The 22,592-nt window shown below is 41.7% G+C and overlaps 1 protein-coding gene across 1 annotated transcript in view; it reads right to left on the bottom strand.

The window, feature by feature from the left end:
• Positions 1–22,239, bottom strand: part of LOC309384029 (vomeronasal type-2 receptor 26-like) — a gene marked incomplete at both ends in the record, with an annotated part of 44,422 nt that extends 22,183 nt beyond the window's left edge. Inside the window, 5 exons of the mRNA XM_081937187.1 lie at positions 15,635–15,873; positions 20,509–20,854; positions 21,080–21,225; positions 21,727–22,018; positions 22,199–22,239. Coding sequence (XP_081793313.1) covers positions 15,635–15,873; positions 20,509–20,854; positions 21,080–21,225; positions 21,727–22,018; positions 22,199–22,239 — 1,064 coding nt within the window. The remainder of the gene's footprint in view (positions 1–15,634; positions 15,874–20,508; positions 20,855–21,079; positions 21,226–21,726; positions 22,019–22,198) is intronic.
• Between the last annotated feature and the right edge of the window lie 353 nt (positions 22,240–22,592).

Genomic DNA, 22,592 nt, shown 5'->3' with positions numbered 1-22,592 from the left:
AAGGGTGAGCCGGAGCTAGGCATCGAAACCTCTGCAGAGGTGAGCCTGACTGAGCTCGGCTATGGGACCCCCTCTGGGGTGCGCCTAGGTTAGGCGGGTCTGGAACTGCCAAGGAAGAACGGACTCCATGATGTGTTGCAACGCATCAACCAGCTCAGCGAGATCCAAAGACCCCGGCTGGCCGATTGAGATGGTATTTATTGAAAACATACAAAAGGTTTCTATCTTACAGCGTGTTATTGCATGATTGGTTAAAATACTTGTTACTGGGCAAGCTTTGTTCACTTGTTACGTATACTTGTTACTGGGCAAGCTTGTTCACTTGTTACAAAAGATGTTACAGAAAAATGTTGCAGAGAAATGTTGCAGAGTAGAACCTTGAGCAGGCTTTGTGCAGGCTCAGCAGAAATGTGATGCAGCTAGCAACTTTAAACATAATCGCTACACATGACAATCAGTGGTAGTCCAGTAAATTTGAATAATCATTCCAAAGTTTATTCCAAATAACTGGTTTACTTATCCTTGTTATCAGGTAAAATTAGAAATTAATTTCTCCCATAGAAGTAGTAGATTGGAAGATCTCTCTAGATGTTATGCTGATTTAACAGAGTAAGAGTAATACAGTTGGAAGGAACCTTGGAGGTCATCTAGTCCAACCCCTTATTATTGTAGGAGACCTATACTATTTCTGATGGATTGTGCTCCAGACTCTTAGCATATTAAGAGTTGGAAGTGACCTTATAGGTCATTGACTCCAATCCCCTGCCCAAGCAGGAGACCCTACATTATTTCTGAAAGATAGAAGTCCAGTCTCTTCTTGAAAGCCTCCAGTGATGAAGCTCCCACAACCTCTGAAAGCAACTTCTCTTCCATTGGCTGATTGCTGATTGCTGTTCTTAAAAGCCTTTAGCAATTTGTTCCACTGGTTAAGTGATTTGTCCTTAGTTCTAGCTTGCTTCTCTCCTTGGTTAGTTTCCATCCATTGTTTCTGGTCCTGACTTTTGCTACTTTGGTAAATAATTTGTCCCCCTCTTCCTTGTCACAGCCTTGCAAGTATTGGAGGCCTACTATGATGGCATTCTTCCTCTCAGAAGACCAGATGTAACTCCACTCCCCTGACCATCTTTGTTGCTCTTTTCTGAACATTTTCAGAAATGGGGTGACCCAAAAAAGATGTTGAGACTTTGGAAAGAGTTGAAACTAGTTGGACTAATTTAAAATTGGAGTTAGAAAAAGTGTTCTGCTATGTTTAGAAGTCCAAGCAATGTTGTGAAGGTTTTGTCCTAGGTTGTTGGATATGAAGAAACTCTCATACTGAATCCTAGCAAAAACCCAAACAAGGGATCTGTGGAGCCTTGGTTCTTCCAATATTGGGACATAGCCAGTTTTAAAATAAACAGACAGAAAAATGCTGGTTTAAAACAGGACTAAAGATTATGAAATTTTAGAATAGGACATGATAGGATAGGATAGGATACCATAGGATAGCAGAGAATTAGAATAAAAATAGAATAGAATAAGAATAGAATAGAGTAGGGTAGGGTAGAATGGAATAGAATAGAATAGAATAACAGCATTGGAAGGAACCTTGGAGGTCTTCTAGTCCAACCTAGGCAGGAAACCCTACACCACTTCAGACAAAGGGTTATCCAGTATCTTCTTAAAAACTTCCAGTGTTGGAGCATTTTAAACTTCTGGAGGCAAGTTGTTCCACAGATTAATTGTTCTAACTGTCAGGAAATTTCTCCTCAGTTCTAAGTTGCTTCTTTCCTTGATTAGTTTCCATCCATTGCTTCTTGTCCTGCCCTCAGATCCCTTGGAGAATAGCTTGTCTCCCTCTTCTTTGTGGCAACCCCTGAGATATGGGAAGACTGCTAGCATGCCTCCCCTAGTCCTTCTTTTCATTAAACTAGACATATCCCATTCCTGCAAACCTTATTTATATGTTTTAGCCTCCAGTCCCCTCATCATATTTGTTGCTCTTCAAATTTTGATGAAGACATCACATTTTAAGATGAAGTAAAAGGTCAAATATCTTAAAGTGACATTTGCAAATGCAAACTCTAACCTGTTCCAAAATAATCTTGTGTCTGTTTGGAATGAAATGCAAAAAGTATTACTAAGGGGAAATAAATTGTGATTGTCATTTTTGAGTAGAATTTCTGTCATTGCAATGAAGGTTTTACCAAAGATGTTGTTTTTATTCTAGAAACTACCAATACTGGTGACCGATATTTCATTGAAACAATGGCAAAAGACTATTTCTAAGTTTACATGGCAAAGGCCAAAAAAAATATGGAATATGAATAGTTGCAAGATGCTAAAGAAAGAGGAAGGTTTGTGTAGTCAGGTTTAAAACCATACTTTGATCCTTGTTGTTTGATCTTGGTGAAAGACCTGGTGGCCCTTCGGGGAGAGGGGGCGGTTTAGAAGTTTAATAAATAAATAAATAAATAAATAAATAAATTAAAAAATAAGATGTCAGCTCAGGAAACCTCCTTTAGAAAAGAAAGAATGGTGAGGCCAAACTAATGGAACTACAGTCAGACAATATATTTTAGCCAAACTTAACCTAAACTCAAGTCAAAAGGAGAATTGGAATAAGAAGAATGTGTTTCTCACAAACTCACATACCTACAATATAAGGAAATATTTAATTTAGGCAGGAAAGTCAGATTTGAGGCAAAGGATAGAACCAGAGGTGACATGCACATTTTTTCCTTAATGGTTCTGTTGGTGTAGTTTGATGGGGGGTCCTGTGACTGAGTGGGCATGGCCACGGCCCCTCAGTCACATAATTTGTCAGAAATGGTGTAGGGTCTCCTGCTTGGGCGGGGGGTTGGACTGGATGACCTACAAGGTCCCTTCCAACTCAGTTAATCTGTTAAATTCTGTCTGGAAAGGGAGCGGCTAATAAATTTAAATTTATTATTATTATTTATTATTAAATTTAGTAGCTGGAGCAATGGGGTTCTACTGTGAGCAAGAACACACTGATGGTTGATTGGCACCAGAGGGCTGGTTCCTGCATGAGGCAATCTGCGCTGTGATTGGTTGCTCTGGGTGTGGAGGGGGAGTTTCCTTTTTCCCCGCCTTTTTCTTCTGTGGGCCCTGATTTACCTCAGTTGCTCGCGTTTGCCTAACTATCTAGTTTTCTGTACCTATAGTTGAAAAATATATTCATTTTTTAAAATATAAATGTGTGTGTGTGTATGTGTATGTATGTATGTATACACACACACACACACACACACACACACACATTTATAATTTTCAAACATACAAAATACACAAAAACAAAATGTAGACATAAACTACATTTACACAATACATTGGAACTTCATGTTCCTTCTCATAGCAGTTTCAAATCGGTACAATTCTCCTTCTGTTAATTCCCCTTTTAATATATTTCATTCGAGTTTCACCATTTTTAACTCTCTTATTTTACTCTTCCATCTGATATATTGGGTGATTACCTCTAATCAGTTTAAACTCTCTTGAGGGCATATATACATGGTAATCCTCCTTAACTTCTTCTTTTGGGCTTTATCGGCTTCTTTCATTGACCCTTGTTTCTTTCCTCCAACACCGCCCTCTAGAGTCAGGAACGATTAGCACGTATGTTGAAGGGAACTTTTACCTAAAATACATTCATTTCTATAAAGCTAAAAGTTTGTGTCAGCATTTCTGACTCCATTGGGACACCGGCTGTGCAATTCCCTGACATATACCAAAAGCCCCTCCCCTTATAAATTACGTAATGTAGATTATATAATAAATTACCTATGGTGACTGACTTTTGTGCTACGTACAAACACACACACAGAGAGAGTATATATAGCATTCCATGTTTCTATTATCTTGCTACATTTCCCTTTCTATGAGACTTTATTTTCCTGATAATGTTGTAAAACTCATCTGCAGCTTCTCCACATGCCAAAAATGTCAGTCTCAGAGCTTTATGTGGTATCCCAGGACTATTATCAAAGCTGCCTCCTATGAGGTTATCAGCTCATCTGATACATCAGGATATCTTTATCAAAATAATAAAGGCAGGATACAAACTAAGACATACATTTGAAGTGCAGTTTTCCCCCAGTGCTCAGCTTCCTGAAGATGCTGATTTTGGCTCAGGGGTTTCTCTGTTGATGAAAATGTAACCAAATTTGGGTATCTCATCAAAAAGCTCTCAGTGCCATTGTGCCTTTGGTTCTTTCTTTCCTTTCCACTTGTAAATCACGAAACTTTTCCCGTTTGTAACACTTGTCCTTCTATGTCCTTCTCTTTGTAACTGATTTCTTTGTAAATTAATTTGCATCAGGAAAGGTGACCATTTTCTCTCATGATGTTCAGTGCATGTTTTTTTTTCTTCTGCTACATTGTTGACATTCTCAGCACACATGAAAAGATTATGTACACATACAAAAGAGCAAGATTTCTGGCTGATAGATATATCTATAGTTACAGTATAAAGTGGTGGAAAACTGTCACTCTGGCATTGAAAGTCACAGTAGTCATGCAAGGGTCCAGTGAGTAGACAGGGTCTTTTTTCCACAGCAAACTGACCAGGCCAAGTGGGGATGAATAGATCCACGACTCTTGGAAACCTACCCTCTGGAATGACCTCCCCCCAGACATTCGAACTACCACCGACCTCCGTTCCTTCCGGCAAAAGTTAAAGACTCACCTATTTCAATCAGCTGGCCTGGCACTTTCTTAGTTTTACCTCCCGGGGATTTATTTTATTTTAATTGGGTTTGGGGTTTTAATTGTGATGTTTTTAGGATTAGAATATATTTATTTCTTAGTACAGCCTATCTCCCCCTCCAAATGTATCTTAAATGTATTTTATTATTATGACCGATTTTATTTGTATTGACTGTACACCGCCCCGAGTCCCTTTCTGGGAGAGGGGCGGTCTAAAAATCTAAGAAATAAATAAAATAAATAAAATAAAAAATCCTCAGGTCTTTAATAAGGAAGAATGATTGGCCTTTTTTAAGCCCTAGAACAAAGCACATTTGTCTGTTCTGAAAATCTCGTTGAAAGTTGGGAAAGTGACATGATCTCACGTCACCAATTTTTGTAGCCAAATGACTTTTTCCCAGAGTTTCTAATTCTGGTTGTTGGCTGTAGGTGGGTCAGATGCAAAGGGGGGGGGAGTTGGTGAGGAGTTTTAAAGGATGTCAGGTACCAGGCTTGATGTGAGAAAGGTAAAAACAATCCTGCAGCACAGTCACCCCCAACTTTACAAAAGTGCTGGACAGAAATTCCTTCTAAAAGGGAATGAAATCTTCACAAACATCCATCTTAATATATTCATATAAAGCTGCTCCAGGAGAAAAGAAGAATTGCAGATGTCACAGAAGCTGAAGTGGAAGAATGAAAGTCTGAAGGCGGGATAAGAAAATCAAATTGGAAGGGAAGAAAAAGGCAGAAGCACTTGGGAAACTGAACTCATTGTTAGCCATTACATCATTTAGATGTTCCCCATTTCATCCGGAGAAAATCAAGAGGTCAATAATATGTGTATTTTATTTTCTCATTTACAGGGTATACTGTGAATATGTTTAAATTTAGTAGCTGGAGCAGTGAAGGGTTCTGCAGTGAGCCAGAACACAGTGATGGTTGATTGACACCAGAGTGCCAGCTCCTACGTGAGGCAATCTGTGCTGTGATTGGTTGATGTGGATGTGGAGGGGGAGTTTCCCTTTCCCCCCGCTTTTTTCTTCTGTGTGCCCTGATTTACCTCATGATGCTCCTGTTTGCCTGGCTATCTAATTTGCTTCATATATAATTGTAAAATAGATTCATTTCTATAAAACTACACTTTCTTTGCCAGGTCAAGAGGTTTATGATGAGTGATGATATCTTTCCCACAACAGTCAACAATGAAGGAAACCCACTTCACAAGAAAAATGCAGTAGACAAACATTTCTGGCTCTAACTGGTTTTTGGATAACTCTCCTGGAGAGTTTAAGTGAGCCTGACATCTTGAGAAATCTCCCTGCCACTTGTGCAAGAAAATGTTGTCCGTTAAATAATTGAAGATGACATGATGTGACTAATCACAAAATATTTCGTAATCAGTAACAATCACCCATCCTTTTATTCTTCATTCTTTCTTGCTGGCCCCAGTAATAACAATAAAAGTAAACTTTTGTCTTAAATATGTGGATATTAGTTCCCAACAGGACAGTTCCTTGTTTCATTTATTTTAATCCAAAGAGTCCTCAATTTTTTTTCTAATTGGGTTAATTATCCACATTGATAAGCATGTTCCCTAAGAATGTTCTGAATAAAATGCTGAAATGAATGAATGAATAAAGGAAGGAAGGAAGGAAGGAAGGAAGGAAGGAAGGAAGGAAGGAAGGAAGGAATAAAGATGGGATACAAAGATCAATTTGAAGGAAAGTAGTAGAACTATTTGGACACTTAACTGGATGTTAGCAAAAAATATTGCCCATTTCAGCAAGAGAAAATCAAAATTATTTTATTTTATCATATACAGAGTATACAAAAAACTACTTCCCTTTTGATTGTTTCATATAATGTACACAACAAATTATATAAGGAGCCAGACTTTGGAATTGTACAGAAACACAGAGACACATTAAAACACACTGTACATGCAACACTCCATATTTCTATTCTGTTTATGTGCTCCCCTTCCTTTGGGTATTTGTTTTCCTTACAGAGTTTTAAAACTCATCTGCACCCTAACCCTACAGAAATTGAATTATTGGATGTCCACTTCAATTACAACACATCCTCTTCCTGTGTCACACAGAACAGATAGACCTTTTCCACTTTGATGAAGCCCAAGAGGGTCCCATCTGATTGAAAGTCTTCTAGGAAATGGGCCAAAGGATGGCCACGGAAATTGTACATCTGTTATGTGCCAAATATCACTTCTCAGTCAAGTGCAATAAATTAAAACAAATAGAGATTTAGAGGCTTAATGCCACACGCTGTTATCTTAGTACAACAATCCTATATATTTGCAATAGCAACAGCAATAACACTTAGACTTATATACCACTTTACAGTGCTTTACAGACTTCTCTAAGCAGTTTACAGAGTCAGCATGTTTCCCCCAGCAATCTAAGTCTTCATTTTATCAACCCCAAAAGGATGGAGAGCTAAGGCAACCTTGAGCCGGTCAGGATCAAACAACTGACAGACAGCAAAATTAGCATGAAATACTGCAATGTAACCACTATGCCACCTCAACTAAGCTAACTCTGGGCAGCTTACAGATATAAAAAAACATATACATTAAAATCTGAATAAATATAAAGCCAAAGATTTAAAAAAAACGAGGACATCTGGAGATGGAGGGGTGGAATGGGGGGATCTGATGTTACACAATCAACCACCTCGACATTGCTGTTATCCCACTGGGGCCACAGGCCAACTGGCAGAGCCAGGTGTTTAGGCCCTTATGAAAGGATAAGAGGGTTGGGGGCAACCTCACATGGGGGGCAAGAGGTTCCAGAGGGTGGGAGCCACAGCAGAGAAGGCCCTTCTCCTGGACTATGCCAGCTGGAATAATTGAGCTGACAGGAACCACAGGATACCTCTTTTGCCAGCACAGGAGAGACAGGCCAATCCCAGTGGGGTGAAATGGTCCCTCAGATAATCTGGACCCATGTTATGTTACTTTATTCAAGAAAGAATGATTATTGTAATAGAAACAAGCATATCAGTGATGTTGTCATAGAATATTGAGGACCAAGCATTTCAAAGTTGCCCAATTTGTACATATTCCTTCTACCTTTCCATTTTCATAGTGCCTACCTGATCTCCATTCTCAAGATGTTTTTTTTTTCAGATAAAGGGTCTGAAGGCTAAACCATATGATAAACAATTGAAGAAATTAGGTATGCTTATTCTAATGAAGAGAAGGATTAGTGGTAATAAGATAGCAGTCCTTCGGTACTTGAAGGACTGTCACAGGGAAGAAAACGTCAATTTAATCTCCATAGAACCTGGGGGGAGGACAAGAAGTAATGTGTAGGATCATATCAGAGGGAGATTCAACCTGGAAATGAGTAAGAACTTCCTGACAGTATTTATTGTTTGTTTATTTATTTATTGAATTTATATTGCCACCTATTCACACATGGTGACTCAAGGTGGCTTACAGAATATAAAACCTCATTTAAAACAATAAAACTAATAAAAAAGAATCAAATAAATTAACATAATATAATAAGATCAATAAGAATGATTAATGAATGGAACAGCTTGCCTCCTGGACGTGTAGGTGCTGAATGGCTGGTAACTATATAAGAAAAGGATGGGCAACAATTTATCCAGGATTGTATAAGGATTCCTGTCTTGGGCAGGGAGTTGGAGTAGATGATCTCCAAAGTGCCTTCCAGACCTATGATTCTAATCATTGAAATGGCTTTCCTCCAGAAGTTGGGGGTTTCCAATCACTGGAGGTTTTCAAGAAGAGATGGGAAGGGACATTTGTCTGGAATTGTAAAATATCTCTTGGATGGGCTAGAAGACCTCTAAGGTCCCTTCCAGCCCTATGATTCTGTGTATATGTCTTACTAACATGCTGTTACTCATCCAAGAATGTGTTTTCCACACATATATCATCTCTATGCTAATGATATTCAGGTGTACAAGCAGTCATGTTTAATGTGCTCAAAGTTTTTTGTCTGATAGTGCCTGAAAACTCTTGGAAGTGAAGGAACGGTATTAGGTTGAATCCTAGAAAATCCAAAGACCATTTTATTTATCATAGTCAATCTCCTCTCCTTCCTTTTATCATTTTCTCTTAATTTTTGAAATGTATAAAATACGAATGCATCTCATTGTCTCTTTATCTGCAGAGGTATGTCTTTCACTATTCTATTGGAAAAGATCTATTTCTAATTTAGTAATTAACACAGTAGGAACATGCATCCATCCATCCATCCATCCATTATCTGCTGAACTCAACAAAGAGGCTTACTGTAACCAGTTATCACATTTGATAAGCATTATTTATTGAGCATATTCCTCCTCTGTTATCATATATTCAAAATATCGCCAGGTAGTAACATGTCACCAAGATAAATATGAATGTTTCCTATGGATGCATAAATTAAAGATTTTTGTTTCTTATCATATTTTCTCTACAATTCAGATCGGGCCTCAGTAGGATAATGTAGCATTTTGGGAAAAAAATACAAGTCAAGACAGCAGCTCCAGAGGCCAAAATGGAGAATATCTCCACAGCCACCATGGACTTCCCTTTGGTACTCAGGTAGGTAGGGAGGAAGGTGATCCAAACACAGCAAAAGATTAGCATGCTAAAAGTAATGAACTTGGCTTCATTAAAGCTGTCAGGCAATTTCCTAGCTAGAAATGCAACTGTAAAACTGATGAGGGCCAAAAAAGCTAGATAGGCAAGGACAGCATAAAACATTGAATCTGAACCTTCATTACATTCCAGGATGGCCTCTCCTACAAAGGAGTGGAAGTCCATGTTGACAAATGGGGGAGAAGTCGCCAACCAGGTGGCACAAAGGACTGCTTGGATCAGGGGACAAGCTATGACAATAGAGTTGGTCAGTCGTTTCCCTAAGAGTTTCCTTGTCTTGTTCCCTGGCTTGGTAGCCATGAAGGCCAGAACCACCATGACAGTTTTTGCCAACACAGAGGAAACCGCAAGGGAAAATAGAATGGCAAAGGCAGTTTGTCGGAAGAGACATGTGAAATTCCCAGGTCGACCAATGAAGAGGAAGGAGCAGAGAAAGCAGAGCAGGAGGGAGACCAGGAGGATGTAGGTGAGATCTCGGTTGTTGGCCTTGACAATCGGTGTGTCATGATGTTTATAGAAAATCACCAGGATTGCAGAAGTGATCACAGAGAAAAAGACAGCAAGAATAACTAAAATGTATCCCAGAGTGTCTTGATAGGCAAGGAAGTGGATCTTCTTGGCAATGCATTGGTCCTTGTCCTTGGTGGGGTATTGGTCTTCTGGGCAGGGTTCACATTGAGCTGCATCTGAAAAAAAGTCTTTGTCTAAGGATTCCTTGAGCAACTACCATGCACAATATCCCTCCCACAAAGGTGATACAGGAGATAAATTAGCCAGAGACAAGGTTTTGTTCAGTTCCAGCTATCCATTCACTGTGGACCTCCACGAGTAATATGGCTTTCAGTCTGAGGCGCCTGCCTGGGTTTTTTTTCCATTTTATAATGGAACACTAAGAAGAATGACAGATCTGTTATCCAGGAATGCTGCTGTTTTGTTTGTGTTTATGTTATCTTTGCCTTAACCTCCCTGTATCAGGGTTCCATGTAATACCCTCAATGGAATAAAACTCAGAGGCCATAGTTTCCTCAAACTTCCAATGCATTAGAGATGTCATACTGGCACATCTGGAAAAACCCAAATGTGAAAGTTTCCAGGTTTTCCCCAACCAAGTGAATGTTGAAGTCCCTGCCCAGCACCCACATGTCCATCACATGATCCAATCAAACACTGTCCCAAGAGAAGTTTCCTCCCAATCACATCATCCAGGTACAGGTGCAAGATGAGCCATGGGCCCAGGGTAGGGGCGGTGGGGTAGCGGTAATTATCCGGGAAGACCTGGAGCCGAGAGAGTTCACTGTGCCACAGACATCTGGGTGTGAATCCCTTGTCGTGAGATGGGGCCCAGGGAGACAGTTGGGCCTGCTGATTGTATACCTGGCTCCTCACTATACATCAGCAGCCCTGCCTGAGCTCCTCAAGCTGATCGCAACGATGGCAGTTGAGACCCCCAAACTTTTGGTCATGGGGGACTTCAACTTGCCATCGGTGGGAGAAGCATCTGAGGTGGTTCAGGAGTTCATGGCTTCCATGACAGCCATGGACCTGACTCAGTTAATTCAGGGTCCCACACAAGAGGGAGGCCACACACTGGATCTTGTCTTCATCTCTGACCAGTGGACGAGTGATCTGGGAATAGGGGACATAGCTATTACTCCCCTGTCATGGTCAGACCACTCACTTCTCCGACTTGACTTCCCTGGTGCTACCCACCGCCGCGGGGAGGCGGAACCGGAATATCCTAGGTGGTTCTGCCTCAGGCGCCTGATGGAACCGGATAGGTTCCAGACGGAGCTTGGGCCACCTCCTGTAGACCTGACCCGCCCCCAGATAGAGGACCTAGTAGCCGCCTGGAATAATGCGGCTGCCGGCTCCTTAGACCGGGTGGCGCCTTTGCGGCCTCTCCTGCGGCAACGAACCACCCTGGCCCCTTGGTTCACCGAGGAGCTAAGGGTGATGAAACGCCACAAGAGACGCCTAGAGAGCCGATGGAGATCCTCCTGTTCTGAACTTGACCGAACACAGGTACGAACCCACTTAAGGACATACCTTGTGGCAATAAGAGCGGCCAAACATCGACATTGTGCCGCCCTTATCGCCTCCGCAGATAACCGCCCTGCCGCCCTGTTTCGGGTGACCCGCTCTCTTCTTTCACAGAGACTGCGGGAAGCCCCATTACAGGGCAGGGCAGAGGAATTTGGGAAATATCTGCAGGATAAAATCACTCAAATCCGGAGGGAATGGGTCCCACTCAGTGGGCTAGGAGGGATGCCCCAGGCGAGTCTTGAGAGACCATTCTGGGAGGAGTTTGACTCGGCTGCCATCGAGGATTTGGACAGGTTACGTGGGCGACTACGAGCCACCACATGTTCATTGGACCCGTGTCCCTCCTGGCTTGTACTGGCATCCTGGGAGGTTACACGAGACTGGCTCTTGGTGCTAGTGAACGCTTCATTGGGCGAGGGGTTCTTACCGGCTGCCTTGAAAGAGGCGGTTGTGAGACCCTTACTCAAGAAGCCTTCCCTGGACCCAACGGAGCTAGCCAATTACCGTACTGTCTCCAACCTTCCTTTCTTAGCGAAGGTTGTAGAGAGTGTGGTGGCCCAACAGTTCCCACGTCACCTGGAGGAGAATGATTATCTAGACCCGCACCAGTCCGGCTTCCGACCCGGGCACAGCACAGAGACGGCCTTGGTCGCGTTGGTAGATGATCTCTGGAGGGCCAGGGATAGGGGTTGTTCCTCTATCCTGGTCCTATTAGATCTCTCAGCGGCTTTTGATACCATCGACCATGGTATCCTCCTGCACCGGCTGGAGGGGCTGGGGGTAAGGGGCACCGTTCTATGGTGGTTCTGCTCCTACCTCTCCGACCAGATGCAGCGTGTGTTGGCAGGGGAGCAGAGGTCGTCCCTGAGGCCTCTCACCTGTGGGGTGCCGCAGGGGTCAGTCCTCTCGCCTCTCCTGTTCAACACATATATGAAACCGCTGGGTGAGATCATCCGTGGTTTTGGGGTGGGATATCATCTGTATGCTGATGATACACAGCTGTACATCTCCACCCCGAACCACCCCAACGAGGCGGTTGAAATGATGTCCCGGTGTTTGGAAGCCGTACGGGTCTGGATGGGTGACAACCGACTCAAACTCAACCCCTCCAAGACGGAGTGGCTGTGGCTTCTGGCCCCCCGGTTCAACCAGATAATTCCAACACTGGCCATTGGGGGCGAACAACTGGCCCCCATGGAACGGGCGTGCAATTTGGGCGTCCTCCTGGATGCCCGGCTGTCCATGGATGACCATGTGGCAGCCGTGGCGAGGGGGGCGTTCCACCAGGTTCGCCTGGTGCGCCAATTGCGCCCCCTATTGGACCGGGATGACCTTCGCACAGTCACTCATGTGCTGGTGACATCCCGCCTAGACTACTGTAATGCTCTCTACATGGGGCTTCCCTTGAGATGCACTCGAAGACTGCAGCTGGTCCAGAACGCAGCCGCACAGGTGATTATGGGGAGTACGAGATACTCCCATATAACACCTCTCCTGCGCGAGCTGCATTGGCTTCCTGTGGTCTATCAGGTGCGTTTCAAGGTATTGATTACCATCTTCAAAGCGCTCCATGGCACAGGACCTAGCTACATGCGGGATCGCATCCTGCCCCATACATCCCTACGACCAATTCGCTCTCACAGAGAGGGACTCCTCCGGGTGCCGTCCACTAAGCAGTGCCAGAGGGTGGCGCCCAGGAGTAGGGCCTTCTCTGTGATGGGCCCAGCCCTCTGGAATGACCTCCCCCCGGATATTAGGATTACCACCGACCTCCGCTCCTTCCGTTCAAAACTCAAGACCCACCTTTTTCAACTAGCAGGACTGGCTCAACCATAGCTCCATTTTATTCCTCCTGGCAATTTTTAAACTTGTAATTTCCATTGGGGTTTTAATTTAACTTATTTTAATATTTATATGTTATAATAATGATTGTATTGTGTTTTATACCTCCTCCGTACAATGTGTAATTTTATAATATGTGTTTTTATTTATTGTACGCCACCCCGAGTCCCTTTGTGGAGAGGGAGCGGCTAACAAATTTAATAAAATAAATAAAATAAATAAATAAATGACCTTGACTCTATGAGAAAGAATCTTATTTTGATTATATATCTCCCATGCACCATATAATCCCCCCTCCCAGTTTTCCACAGTGGAATATGTGAGAGGCTTGAAGGCCCAATGTAAAAGATGGCTTCCAGGCCTGACACTCTGCTTTGTAGATGAAATAAGTTCATTTAGACATTTTTTGCTCCCTCCTGCTCTATCAAAGAGACATAGATAGAGGAATGTCCTCTTTCCCTGGCAGGTCTATTCCCTCAGAGGTTGACAGTGGTATCAGAAGGAGCATATTCTGAATAATAAAGAGTAAAGCTTGCTTTACCCCACTTCCTCAGGAAAGATTTGAAGACAGTTTTTGCAATTGGACATTAGAGTACCAGTAGAAATCCTAGTTGGACATTCATAAATCCTGCCCTAAAGCTATCCTGCCTGGAACTGCTGAGGATCGGGAAAGGTGGCCTCTCTGGCGAGAGCAGTTTATATCTGTAAACTGAAAGGTTTTCCTGAAAATATGATTGCCTGTCAAGCTCATAAAAATGACAATGAATGTCTTCTTTGATCCTGGAAGATTAATATTTGAAGTCTGCTCTACCTGTCTGATTAGAAAAAGTTCCTTCTGGACAAGCATCACATTGGTAGCAGCAAACGGGCTCGCCCTCTGGAACCCTTCTCCTCTCTCCTGCATGGCACCTCTTCCTGCCACACCTGGCAAACGGCACCTTCTGAAAGAGAAAAAGAGAAATACTTGAGATGACCTAACCAATAGACACGCTTCTTTAATTCCTTTCCCCATTCATAATTCCCTTCCTTATTCCTACTTCTATGTTCAGATTCTCTTGTAAAGAAATATATTGCCACTGCCTATCAGAAATCAGGAACAGTCACGAGGGAATCAGGCCAGGGGCATTCCTGACATACCCATGGATGTGGGCAGTGACGTGCAGTCAGGTGAGGCAAGTGAGGCACAGCCTCACCACTCTCATCATGAAAAAAAAAGTAAAAGGAAAAAGCTGAGCTAGTTGCTGCCTCACGGTGTATGACTCTGCTTAACCTCACTGGTGCTCTCCCTCCCCAAGTGTAGTGACTTCCTCCCCAGGCCCCCATTCATTTCTCTCTCTCACACACACAGCTGGATAAAACTATATAAAAATCTAGCCCAGCTTCACTGATTACAAGTTTGAAAAGGCAACGTGGCTCCACCTGCAATCAAACTACACTTGGGGAGGGAGAGCACAAGCAAGCACTGAGGAGACCACAGGAGGAGGCAGGAAGCCAGGCAAAGAGCCATGTTGTAGTACACAGACTTCCCCCCAGCCTCTTTCTTTTGGAAGGCTCGGCTCGGCTCCCCTCCGGCTTCTCTGCCTCTCCTCTCACCCCAGCCTGCCAGCAGGAGGTAGTGGGTGGGCTTTATTGTGTTCCAGGCATTTCCCACCCAGACAGCAGGCTGCATTTGCAATGGTGGAGGTGTTTGGGAAAGGCAGCAGGGGAATGGGGGGGGGATGGTAGAGGAGCTGCTTTCAAGCCACTGGAAAAGATATCCAATCCAACTTTTGTGTGTGTGGGGGTTTGTTTGAGAGTGAGTGAAGAGGGAAGGGGTAGGAGAGATAGTCCAATCCAACTTCTGTGTGTGTGTGTGTGTGTGTGTGTGTGTTTGAGAGAGGGGGAGGAAGGGAGAGGGAGGAAGGAGGGGAAGGAGAAGAAAAAGAAAAAGAAAGAAGGAGCAAAGGAGAAAAACAATTGCTGTCACTTTAAATTGGAACTGAGCATGCCTGGCTGTGGAATTCTGGGAGTTGAAGTCCACAAGTCTAAAAATATTTGAAACTCAGCACTGTGTCAGTGCCTCACCAGTCATAAACCTCACCGCACGTCACTGGATGTGGGAGTTTGGATCTGGAATCTCAGCCTGCAGAGGAAGGCTTGTGATGGGACACGAGCATTTCTTAAAGAACAAACTGTGAGGATACAACTGAGTGACAATGGTCCATGAAAATCACTGTTGCTTACTGTAATTGCATCCTGCATTTCAAGGAAACAATGTTCCCAAGCCTAACCCTTTGCAGAATGACACAAATCAGAACTCAAACTTGTTACCTGTAAAGCAGATTTTTCACCAAATGACTGTCATGATTTCTGAGTCAATTGATTATTTTTCAAGTTAGGAAGATGTTCTGCATCTCAAGAAGAGAATGAATCTTTCACTGAACTTACAAAATTTCCTTGCAGCTCACCTTTGGGGCCCAGATGATTCCATCTGAGTCAATGGTGAAATCCTGGCCTGAGGGAGCCTCAGGATTTACTTGCCCAACTTTTATGGGGACAAAAGATCGATTGGGGAAGAGAACCCAGTTGAGAAGATCATAACGAGAAGATCCCAGTCCACCTTCTGAGAAGGAGACTTCATCTCCAGCACTGTTGTTGAACTGCACATTGCTCAAATAGGGAAGAATCTGAAAGAAAGGAGACCTTCAGAAATTGGAGTATTTGGGTTAAAGGTACAAATGAGACTTCACAGTTTTTATCATTACATAATGGCCATCTTGAGAAGATGAGTTTATATTTGGGAAATATCTCCATCTCTTGGTGGTGATCTGTGGAATCAGATGCAACACCAAATATTTATCTCTGAAATTAAACATTTTCCAATTATCACTGGACTTGGTTTCTAACTCCAATTTCAGCAAAACACAAGAATTTTAGTTCTACAGTCTAAATTTAATTTTAGGATTTCCCTCTTCAGATATTTGGCTACATACACTTTCCAATACTTACTTTGGCCCAAGGTCTTGTTAACTGATAAATGAATGTTTGAAAGGAATAAATCATTTCTATGAGAACCATGGAAAATTCCACTGGTTTTCTCTAGTTTGTTGTCAAAAGAAGAAGAATGCAGGAACCAGGATTGATCTACTGGGCCATGTGGAAGGAAGCATCTGACCTGGTTGGTCACTTCTCTGTTCAGAGAGGTCCAACATTTTAGCCTTTGATGCAGGAAATTCTGATGAATTTCAGACCAGGAACCCATTAGGACCACTTTGAATCTTGTCATAGAGAATCACAGTAAGGTCCCAAAATATACTTGAGTCAGCAGAATGCCAAAGAGAGAGAGACCCAAGAAGAGGCTTGGAAAAGAAACAGCTTTTATTTGTACAAAGAAGATCTGGGTTGACCATTCCATGAACAGACAGAAAAGATGCATGTAAGGAAGGCCACACCATGGGGAAAGGATGGAGTCCTTTTATAACTTCAGAAACATCAGCACACTACCCAATTCAGAACCCCTGGCCCAATTCTGGGACCCCTAGCCCTGCATTGGCTGTGCAGCAAGGAACAGGAGGCCTGAGTGCTTAGCAACACAGGTATTTGCCCAATGAAACCCTGACAAAGCATGACATATATCCCACTTCTTGTTTCAGATACAGACCAGGCACGGAGTTATACAAAAAACCCACAAGATAACAGGAGTTAGATCACTGGTAGAAGCAAAAGGCAGAGGCGATTCCAATTCTTAGCAAAGGAATTCTTACAGAAACAAAACAGCAATTCAAGCCAATTCTACTGTCTCTACTATTATCTCCCACTAATTCTACCCATTCTATGATTATACACATTATTATGTGGTTAATCTTTGGTGAGATTCACAGCCTTTGGGGCTGGTTGATAGCTCAACAGCTCAAGTCCTAACCAAGGAACTGTTAAGGTAACATCGGAGGATATAAGTTCTTTCAAGTTGGGTGGTTTTTTGTAGAGTCAGAATGTTCAAGTCAGGTAAATTTAGAATTTTCAAATAGCGAGGTAGCACTTTAGGTATTGCTCCAAGGGCTCCAATTACAATTGGGACAACACATGATTTCTTTTTCCACAGTTGCTCAACCTCAATTTGCAAGTCCTGGTATTTTGTGATTTTTTTCTTGCAGTTTATCTTCAATTCGTGCGTACCAGGTATTGCAATGTCAATGAACTATTATTATTATATGATTGTATCACAGCGGCCAGTTGTTTCGCCGGATTTGGCATTAATTACTAGTCGGGCCACACCCAGGGGCCTAGGACGTCGTAACATATTTTCGTAATATGTGTGCAGATCCAAGCAGTGCGGCCTTTTGCATTTGACTGATGGTGATTTTGTCAATTTTTAACTGTTTTAAATGTAATTCCAGTGCTTTTGGAATAGCACCCAATGTGCCGATTACCACTGGAATTACCACTGCTGGTTTGTGCCATAATCGTTGGATTTCGATTTTTAAGTCCTGGTATTTCGCGATTTTTTCATATTCCTTCTCGGCGACCGTGCTATCACCTGGTATTGCGATGTCTATGATTGTAACCTTATTTTTCTCAACCAGTGTGATGTCTGGTGTATTATGCGCCAGTATTTTATCCGTTTGTATGCGAAAATCCCACAAGATCTTGACCATCTGACCCTTGACGACTTTTTCAGGCTTATGTTCCCACCAGTTTGTTGCTGTTTTAATATTATAATTTTTGCACAAATTCCAGTGGATCATTTGTGCCACCGAATTGTGCCATATTTTATAGTCAGTCTGCGCGATTTTTTTACAGCAGCTGAGTATGTGGTCAACAGTTTCATCAACTTCTTTGCAGAGTCTGCATTTGGCATCATCAGAGGATTTTTCAATTTTGACCTTAATGGCATTTCTGCGGATTGCTTGTTCTTGCGCAGCCAGGATTAGTGACTCTGTTTCTTTCTTTAATGTACCTGTTGTTAACCATAACCAAGTTTTTTTACTGTCCACTTTATCTTTTATTTTTTCCAGAAATTGACCATGTAATGCTTTGTTCTGCCAACTATCCATTCTTGATTTTATCACATCTTTTCTGTATTCTTGTTTTTTCTGTTGGGCCTTCAATAGATTTTTGTTCTTTACTTCGATTAATAGATGTTCTTGACTTTCTTTTAAATAATCTGCCAGTGCATGTTTTTCTTCTTCAACTATTTGCTTCACTTGTAATAATCCTCTGCCACCTGATTTTCGGGGCAGGTGTAATCTATCAGTGTCACCGCGTGGATGTAAACTGTAGTGCATTGTCATTAGTTTCCTGGTTTTTCGGTCCAAAATGTCCAAATCAGCTTGTGTCCAGTTAACTATACCAGCTGTGTATCTTATAACTGGTATTGCCCAGGTATTTATGGCCTTGATTGTATTTCCACCATTTAATTTAGATTTCAAAATTTTCCTAACTCTGTTGGTGTACTCTCTCCTGACAATAGTTTTTACTTCTCCATGTTTGATGTTTCCAACTGCAAAATGCCCAAGTATTTGTAGGCTTCATTTTCGTTGCATTTAATTAGTTGGCCATTGGGCATTTCAATTCCCTCACATGTAGTGATTTTGCCCCTTTTTATGGATACAGTGGCGCATTTTTCCATGCCAAACTGCATTGAAATATCGGTGCTGAATATTCGGACTGTGTTTGTCAGTGATTGGATTTCTATTTCTGACTTTCCATAGAGTTTCAAATCATCCATATATAATAGATGTGAATTTTTTTCAGCTTTTTTGGCTGTTTGGTAGCCTAATTTCATTTTTTTTAAGATTACTGATAGTGGGATCATCGCGATGATGAAGAGAAGAGGTGAAAGTGAATCACCCTGGAAAATTCCTCGCTTGATATTAACCATTCCGTAGTTCTCATTCCCTACTGCCAACTCGGTTCTCCATTGTTTCATCGCCTTTTCAGTAAAGGATGTAATATTTTTGCTAATGCCAGTTGTTTCTAAGCATTTTATGATCCAACTATGTGGCAATGAGTCAAATGCCTTTTTGTAATCAATCCAGACCATATTCAAGTTCGTTTTTCTGTTCTTACAATTTTCTAATATCATTTTATCAATTAGGAGCTGATCTTTTGTGCCCCTGCTCCTTCTTTTGTTGCCTTTCTGCTCTACTGGCAAGATGTTGTTATTTTCCAAATAATCCATAATGTTATCTGCAATAATGCCTGTGAGTAATTTAAAGGTTGTTGGCAAGCATGTTATTGGTCTGTAGTTTTCAGGTATTGTTCCTTTAGTTGTATCTTTCTGAATCAAGTATGTTTTTCCAGTTGTCAACCATTCATCAATTTGGCCATTTTGTAAAATCTCATTCAGTTGCCAGGCCAATATTGCATGTAAACTGGTCAGATATTTGAGCCAGAAACCATGTAATTGGTCATTTCCAGGTGATGTCCAATTCTTTACTTTTTTTACTCGATTTTTGACCATCTCAGTTGTAATTTCTAATTATTATTATTATTATTATTATTATTATTATTATTATTATTATTATTATTATTATTATTATTATTATTATTATTATTATTTCCCTTCAAAAGTATTGGAAGGGACATTGGAGGTCTTCTAGTCCAACCCCATGCTCAAGCAACAGAGCCTCTACTGTTTTAGACAAGTGGCTATCCTGTCTCTCCTCAAAAGACTCCAGCAATGGGGCATCCAAGACTTCTAAAGGTAAACTGTTCCTTAAGAAATTTATCCTTAGTTCTACGTTGCTTCTCTCATTGGTTAGTTTCCATCAATTATTAATCAGAAGCTTCTTTTCACACAGCAAGCTGAGTAGCCCAACAAATGCTAAACTAAAAAAAAGGACAGGGTCTCAGATGAATTGGTACGGGAGCAGGCATACATTTAATCAGTAACTGGTTTTATATGAGTGTTAACATAATTACCGAGAGGTTCATTGGTTGCCCTCTCTCCTCTTTGGAAGAGCTCTACAGCTCCCGCTGCCTTAAGGAAGTTCAAAACATTCTTAAAGATGCATCTCATCCTGGGTACTCATTTTTTGAACTATTACAGGACAATAAAAACAAGGACAAATTGAATAATAGCTTTTATCTCAGTGCCGTAGCAATATTGAATTCTACTGTATACTGAAATATTAATGCAATTCCAGGAGTTTTCAATTCAATTCTATAGTATATGAAGGATGTGTGTATACTGAAGATAGCTTTTAATTTAATTGTAGAATTTAAAATAAAGTACACTAAATTAAACTAATCTGAAGAAATTCATATGGGGAACTTCTGATCTATGCTTTTTGGACTGAGTCAAAAGTCACAGAACTTACCTGCCATGACTGGACATTTGAGATCCTCTTTCCAAGCCTCATCATGTTGGGTCGAACTCTGGATCCATACATTGTATGCAAAGCGTGTGCCAGAGCGTAAACAGCATTGTAGATGTTGTAGCTTTCACCTGTCATTTTTGTTTCAAAACTGTAATTGGGCAGATTTTGCAGATTCTCCGTTCCTGTACATTGTTTTCCCCCCTTTGGAGGGATCTTTCCTGATTTATGGATCTTGCAGCCAAAGACTTTTTCCCACCATAGAGGGAGAAAGACGTCTCCTTGGGGGTTCAAGGGATCTAAAGACAGGAGGAAGTGGCTGAATTCTGAGACATCCTCGGAGTGGTCCCTAAAATGCAAGACCCCATGGAAATATTTGATGTATTTCAATATTCCTTCAGATTCTTGCATAACAAGTTTCCAATGGGAAGTGGAGATATAAACTTTCCTAAATGATACTTTTTTGTATTTTTCAAAAGCATGTACCGCCATTATTAAAGTGCTAGTAACAGTTGAGTCTGCTAGGAGAATAAACACTTCTGTTTTAAAGCAGGGAAGGAAATTGAGAACAAACTTTTCCAGACGTTTGTCAACATCATCCAATTCCAGCATCAGGGTCAAGGCCAGGCAGATCTCCTTCTCCTGGAGTATTGGCGTCAGAGTTGAGACGAAACGTTCTCCCCTGTCATCTTTAGGGACCACAAGCCCAACCCAGTTCCACTGGAAATACAGGAGCAGCTGGACTAAGCCCACATACTGAGGAGATTCCTTGGGATTAATCCGGAAGAAGGAAGGATAAACTCTTTTCTCTCCCTGAGAGAACTCAAAGCCAACACCCAGCTGGAGAAAAAGATATTCTTTTTTCAAAGACAAAGTAAAAGTTTTATGCTGACTTTAGTAATGACTATTGATATTGATGGCCCTCGCAATCAGGGTGACTCACTTTGACTGGCAAACTCAATCTTATTCCCTTCTTAGCCATTTTTATTGGTTGTGCTATGTCAGAAGACTGGAGAAGAAACAAACAAACTGATACAGAGAATAAACGACACTAAAATGATAGCTACCCATCATTTACATAAAGAATTATCTCTGAGAAAAAGAATTACAAGCTCATTATATGCTAACCCATAAAAAAAACTATTTTTTGCTTCATCTTTGGCTTCTGTGTGTATTTTGATCTCTGTCTATTCCGTACTGTATGCAAGAGAGCTCTCTTACCTGTGGGACCTTAAAGATGCTGAAGATGGAGGCCATCAGCCTTGAGGACTTGGCACTGAGACCACCAATGATGGACAGCAGAGTGTCCGGGTGGTCACATTTGTAACCTGGAACCATTTGTGTTCGCGAGGAGAGCATGGAGAGGCTGTCTAAGGTAATATTAATCTCCCTCTCGTAATGGCCATAGGTGTGGAAGCCAAGGGTGATGTTGGGGAGCAGAAGAAAATCCTTATTGACCTGGGAGACAGCAATCATCAATGCAAGGAACTGCTGGTAGTTAATGGGGATGAATCTGTAGTGAGAAATAAGATTGGCAAACATTACAGGAAAGCTTGTGCATGTCTATAGAATTGGCTTTGCTCTTCGGCAGACTTTTGATGGCAGAAACTCCCTAATTTTATTGGATTGGGTTTTTCTTTCAAAGGACTTCCCTTGGCTAAACTTGGATGACTTTCTGAGACAGGAGACAAACCTTTCTATAGACATCATAGCCTCTTTCATACTCTCTATCATCCCTGCTATATTCACTTTGCTGCAGAGGCTGCAATCCTTTCCAACTGCTCCCCTTTCACCGTAATTATTTAAGGTCTCTCTTGGAGCAGCTTCTTCAGGAAGGGTAAAGATTGCTGAGCACAGGACTACAGTGGGGGCCACCTCCTAGATGCACTGAAGGACATTATGTAAGAACCATGATGATTCCCAAACCAGGAGGGATTTTTTTCCACCCCCGAACACTTGAAGGGTGTTGAGCTTTTATTTGAATTTTCTACCAGAGGTTACTGATCGAATATTATAATTTGACTTCTTCATTAGGCCAGCACAGCTTCCATCTCCATTTTTGTTTTGTTTATCATCTTCCTGATGAA

The sequence above is a fragment of the Natrix helvetica genome (assembly GCF_964273705.1).
Source record: "Natrix helvetica genome assembly, chromosome: 1".
Taxonomy (NCBI): Eukaryota; Metazoa; Chordata; class Lepidosauria; order Squamata; family Natricidae; genus Natrix; species Natrix helvetica.
The sequence above is the reverse complement of the archived record's forward strand: the minus strand, read 5'-3'. Positions and strand labels throughout refer to the sequence as shown.